This window comes from Dipodomys ordii, unplaced genomic scaffold (assembly GCF_000151885.1).
Source record: "Dipodomys ordii isolate 6190 unplaced genomic scaffold, Dord_2.0 Scaffold65, whole genome shotgun sequence".
Lineage (NCBI taxonomy): Eukaryota > Metazoa > Chordata > Mammalia > Rodentia > Heteromyidae > Dipodomys > Dipodomys ordii.
In genome coordinates, this window is record NW_012267281.1 from 5710914 (window position 1) to 5716171 (window position 5258).

Sequence of the window (5258 nt, forward strand, 5' to 3'; positions counted from 1 at the left end):
GGCAGCCAATCAAGCAGGAGCTCATCTGCAAGTGGATCGACCCGGACGAGCTGGCCGGGCCACCCCCGCCGCCACCGCCCCCGGCCGGCGGCGCCAAGCCCTGCTCCAAAACTTTCGGCACCATGCACGAGCTGGTGAACCACGTCACGGTGGAGCACGTGGGCGGCCCGGAGCAGAGCAGCCACGTCTGCTTCTGGGAGGACTGTCCGCGCGAGGGCAAGCCCTTCAAGGCCAAATACAAGCTCATCAACCACATCCGCGTGCACACGGGCGAGAAGCCCTTTCCCTGCCCCTTCCCGGGCTGTGGCAAGGTCTTCGCGCGCTCCGAGAACCTCAAGATCCACAAGCGCACTCATACAGGTGGGTGTCTGTCCCCGGCCGCGCCGCCGCCACCGCCTCCTGCGCCGCCACCGCTTCCGCCGCTGCTTCTCCTGCTCGCCTCAATTTTTCCCTCCTTCTGCTGCTTCTCTTCGCATACGTATAACCCGGACATGTGACTTCTTTTTTTTTCTCTCCCCCCTCCTTTTTTTTTTTTTCTATGAATAAGTAATTCGATAGCATACACAGGGGCCTGCCGGTGCTGGCTTCCCACACGGCGGAGTCTCCAGCGCGCCCGCAGCCCCTCCGCCGGGACCGGCCACGCGCTCCAGCCGCCGCCGCCGCCGCCACCCGGGAGCAGAAGCAGCAGAAGCAGGAGCAGGAAGGCGCCCAGGACGGTCGGCAGCCCCCCCATCCGCCCGGCCCTGGGAGATCGGGGAGGGCCATGGGGAAGGGTCCCCCACCCCACCCCGGGCTGGGGTCGCCCTGGCGCCGCCTGCCTACCCACGGGCCGCAGGCCCTCGCCTGGTGCTGCATGGAGGACCGCGGCTGTGGGAGGGGCACGTGGGGTTTGCTGCGGCATCGGGACCACTGGATGTGGCCCCTCCGGGGCGTGGTGTCCGTGTGTCCCCCAGGCGGGGTGCAGAAGGCCAGAGGCGAGACCCAGCATACTTGGGCCTCCGGAGACGGCCTACCTTTACCCACCCCTCTTCTACACCTCTAGGTGCACGTATCCCCCCCCCATCATGCCCTAGTGCATACATTCCTGTGACACCACGTCCTCGCTCACCTTGCACCCTCCCACTTTATTTGCACACCGGCACGTGCCGTGGCTACGTCCGGATGGCCCGAGTGTGCTGGGGAAGTTGGCCTCTGTCCTGCTGAGGACAGCGGTTCCTCCCACGATCGCGGAGGCCTACCCGCCTTGTAAATTGGGGGAGACCTTCCCACTATGTTCAATGCCTTGCTTGGGGGGGGTACCGTGCCCGAGGCTGGGGCGGAGCGGTGGCGTGGTGCGTCTCATGCGGCCTAGGACCGCGATCGCGCCGGACTGCAGCGCTGCCGAGCGCTGGCGCGGGCGGGATTTATAGGTTCTACAATATGACTCCTCGGAGGATGCTTAAGGAACTGGAGTTTACATTTAGTAATCACTTGACTGATTTATCGGCGCGGTCGCGGCGAGCCGGCAGCCGGGGACGAGGGGCCTCCGCGCCCTGCCTGCGGCCACCCGGGGGTGGTAGGGGCTTGGCGGGGACCGCCGCACCGGGGTGACCGCGGGCTCTCGCGGCCTTGCTCCTAATGGACCGACACCTCCCGGGCCAGAGCAAACGTACGGCACCGGCGGAAGCCTGGCGTTTCCGTGGGATCCACCATTTTCTAATTGGGTCAATCTGCCTTGATGGCTTTTCCAAAAGGAAAACCCACGAGGTCCTCCTAAAAGCGCCCAGGCCGAGTGGGCCGGCTGCTTCCTCGGTACCCAGCGCCTCGCGACGGACTGAGGAAAGCCACGGGAGCGGGCGGCTAGTGCCCCGCATGCGGCCTGCGGCCGGGGGAGGAAAGCGGACCTTCCCCAGCCTGCTGTCCAGGCCTTCTCGCCCCGAGAGACAGGCCGCCCGAGCCCTGTGACCCGGAGGGTCGGCGTGGTAGAGGGGGAGCTGCGGCGGCTTCGTCTTCTCGTTCCACGTCGCACTATTGGCTGCCTTTCCCGCTCCCAACCCTTGTAGTGGCCAGGCGGCCTGGGGAAGGCATGTGGGGTTCCCCTCGGAAGGGTGCGGGTACCTCTGGGTCAAGCTCACACCTGGCACCTGACATTTGGGGCCGTCTCTGGGCTGCTTGTGCATTAGGTATGAAGTCCAGAAAGGATCCATCTTCGACTTCCCTCCCTCCCTTTTTGGGAGTTAGCTGGATCTCAGAACAGACTGATCAAAGGACTAATCCCCGGGCCACTCACCAAGGCCCGTTGCCTGACCCACGTGCCCTCCCTTGCGTTTATAACCAGCCCCTGGGCCAGAGTCTGGAAGGAAGTGGGCGGTATCCACATGGCACTGAGTGTTCAAAACTCTAAATACTCCTGTCAGTGTCTGAGATGTAAACAACTGGTGCTAGATGGGAAGTGCTAGGTGCCCACCACCACAGGCCTCAGAAACAACACGTGGGTCATTCTAGCATACTTCCTTTTCTCCTTTCCCCAGTCCCTAGTTTCCACCTTTTCCTGTCTTGCTTTGCAGAGTCCTATTTGCTACTCTTTCTCTTTTGCAGTGGAGCAAACAATAATGTTCAGTGTTTTTTTTTTTTTTTGGTTTTGGTTTTTTTTTTTTCTCCCCAATTGGGATATGTAGTTTGGAATTGAAAACAACATTGCACATTTGCAGAGTGAATAACAGCGTTTAAGCTTCATTGAAGAAAACTAGTTAGATTTTTTTAATGCTATGTTAAATTAGTGTTATCTCAACTTAAAAGGGTAATGCAGAAATGAAAACAAATCACTGATATTTTTATGAGGATTATGCTTGTTTCAGCTCATCTAAAAATTTTCAAAAGTTGTGATTATTACTGAATTTTCCTACTAATTATAGGGTAATATATCAATTTAGGTTAAAATATTTACAGATAGGGAAAGTTGCATGACAAGTATCAATGTTTTCAGATGTGCTAACAATGACATTTAAACAGTTGCCAGTGAATTTTTTTTAAAAGACTCCAATAGAATCTGTAGGGAATGAGAAAATTCACAGAAATTTATATACATTACCATCTCTTAATAGTCTTAAAAAAATAAGTAATCTACACAAAGCAAAATACCTTACTTAGCATGTCACCAGAACAGCCATTGATTTTTAAGATCTAAGTGTAAAAGGGAAATATTATACAATAGCATGTATTCAATTATGGAGTTAAACACATCAAATTCATAGATACCAAGATGAGAGAGGAAACTTAGTTATACTTTTATCTGATGTTTTCCCTTCTTGTTTTCTTAACACCAAGATGTAGTATGGCTAGATTTTTTTAGTTGTCTTTCTAAGCATTTAAACTTCCTGGACAAGTGACCTTGTGTTTAAGGCATTGTGTACCTGGATTGGTCAGGCCAGCTTAAAGAAGTGATAGGCCAAAGATGTATTTTTTTTATTATTTTAGTTATCTTATTCTTATTTGTATGTTTTATAATTATTACTATTAAGCAATGGAGAAAGCTATCCAAATAAGTTTTCTCAGAGCACAAATCAATGGCAGGTTCTGCTGAGGTTGTGATCTTGACTAATGTCTGTTCAGATTCTGTTCTGCCATGTTCTTCATGGTCCTGTGAGTTGCGGAGGAAGCTGATGGAATGCAGAGGCCAGCAGCCTATTCTCCACCCTGCCAGCCTTGTAAAATCTTGTAGGGGGATTGTGTGTTTCACAGGTGCCTTTATTTTGAAAGACAGTAGTGTTTGGTTTCTTTCCTTCCTTTTCGAATTCTATACCCTTTCCCTGCTGTTTCTTTCCATCAGTGAAATCCTAGGAATGCCATCATTTTCATTTTACTGTATCCAAGATCACTGTTAATTCAGTATGAGTATTTTTCTTTTTTTTCCTTAGATTCTTACCCCTACACATGGCTTTGACAGTATCATTTCATTAGTGTTTGTGTTGACAGGAGGATCTTCTACTTGTATTTTTGGGTGTTCAGACCCTATAGGGAGTGGGGTGGGGGGAGAATCAGGGTCCTAGGTGGGCTTTGGTGGCACGTATCTTGCACCTTATTCTACCTTATTCTACTTAGGGAATTTCATTCTGATCCCTGTGTCTCTCCAGAGGCTAGCATCTGGTCCCTCCATTATAACTCAGGACCAAGAAAGCCACCAAACCAGTGGACATAGCTCTCTCCTTCCAGCATCTTTTCCCCTTTACATCCTGTGTCCTGAAACATAGGAATAGGACTGAGGCTAAGGCTGGGAGTTGTTATTCAGGAAAATGGGAAAATACATCCTCCCTTGTCTCCAAGATTTCTCTCAAGAGAAAAGTCTCTGGAAAGCCATTGTTAACCTTTCCTGTGTTTTGTTGCAGGGGAAAAGCCTTTCAAATGTGAATTCGATGGCTGTGACAGGAAGTTTGCCAATAGCAGTGATCGAAAGAAACACTCCCATGTGCATACCAGTGATAAGCCCTATTACTGTAAGATCCGAGGCTGTGACAAGTCCTACACTCACCCAAGCTCCCTGAGGAAGCACATGAAGATTCACTGCAAGTCCCCCCCACCTTCTCCAGGAACTCTCGCCTACTCAGCCGTGGGGACTCCGGTGGGTGCTCCCTTGTCACCTGTGCTAGATCCAGCCAGGAGTCGCTCTAGCACTCTGTCTCCTCAAGTGACCAACCTCAACGAGTGGTACGTTTGCCAGGCCACAGGGGCCCCCAGTCACCTCCACACACCTTCCAGCAATGGAACCACCTCCGAGTCTGAAGATGAGGAAATGTATGGGAACCCTGAAGCTGTGCGGACGATACATTAGAATTTCTTTGTATTAATACGTGAAATAATAAATACAAGTCCTTGGACCATATCCTAACCTGGGACAAAGCTGAGCCTGAGACAAACTCATGACTCAGGCTTGCCACCGGGTCTAATTAGCCCTATTTATTCAGTATGAAACCCTATGGTGTTTGTACATTTAATTAATTTAATTAAGATATTTGGGCTTTTCCCCCCTGTCCTTAAAAAACAAACAGGGCTGGGGATGTAGCTCAGTGGTAGAGTGCTTTCTTATCATGTGTGAGGCCCTGGGTTCCATCTTCAGTTCCTCCAAAAAAAAAAAGAAAGAAAGAAAGAAAAATAGTAATAAGAAATAAAGAGCAACCAAGCTGGACTTGTACACAACAGAGGGATAGGGTCTGAGGGGCAAATTGTACCAAGGAAAACAAATGGAGAGATTGATGAAGATACACACACTTACCAATGCTATA

General features: G+C 51.1%; 1 protein-coding gene across 1 annotated transcript in view; it reads left to right on the top strand.

The window, feature by feature from the left end:
- Positions 1 to 4807, top strand: part of Zic5 (Zic family member 5) — a 5978-nt gene extending 1171 nt beyond the window's left edge. The window contains exons 3-4 of the mRNA XM_013022960.1: positions 6 to 360; positions 4365 to 4807. Of these exons, the coding sequence (XP_012878414.1) occupies positions 6 to 360; positions 4365 to 4807 (798 nt within the window). The remainder of the gene's footprint in view (positions 1 to 5; positions 361 to 4364) is intronic.
- Positions 4808 to 5258: the final 451 nt, after the last annotated feature.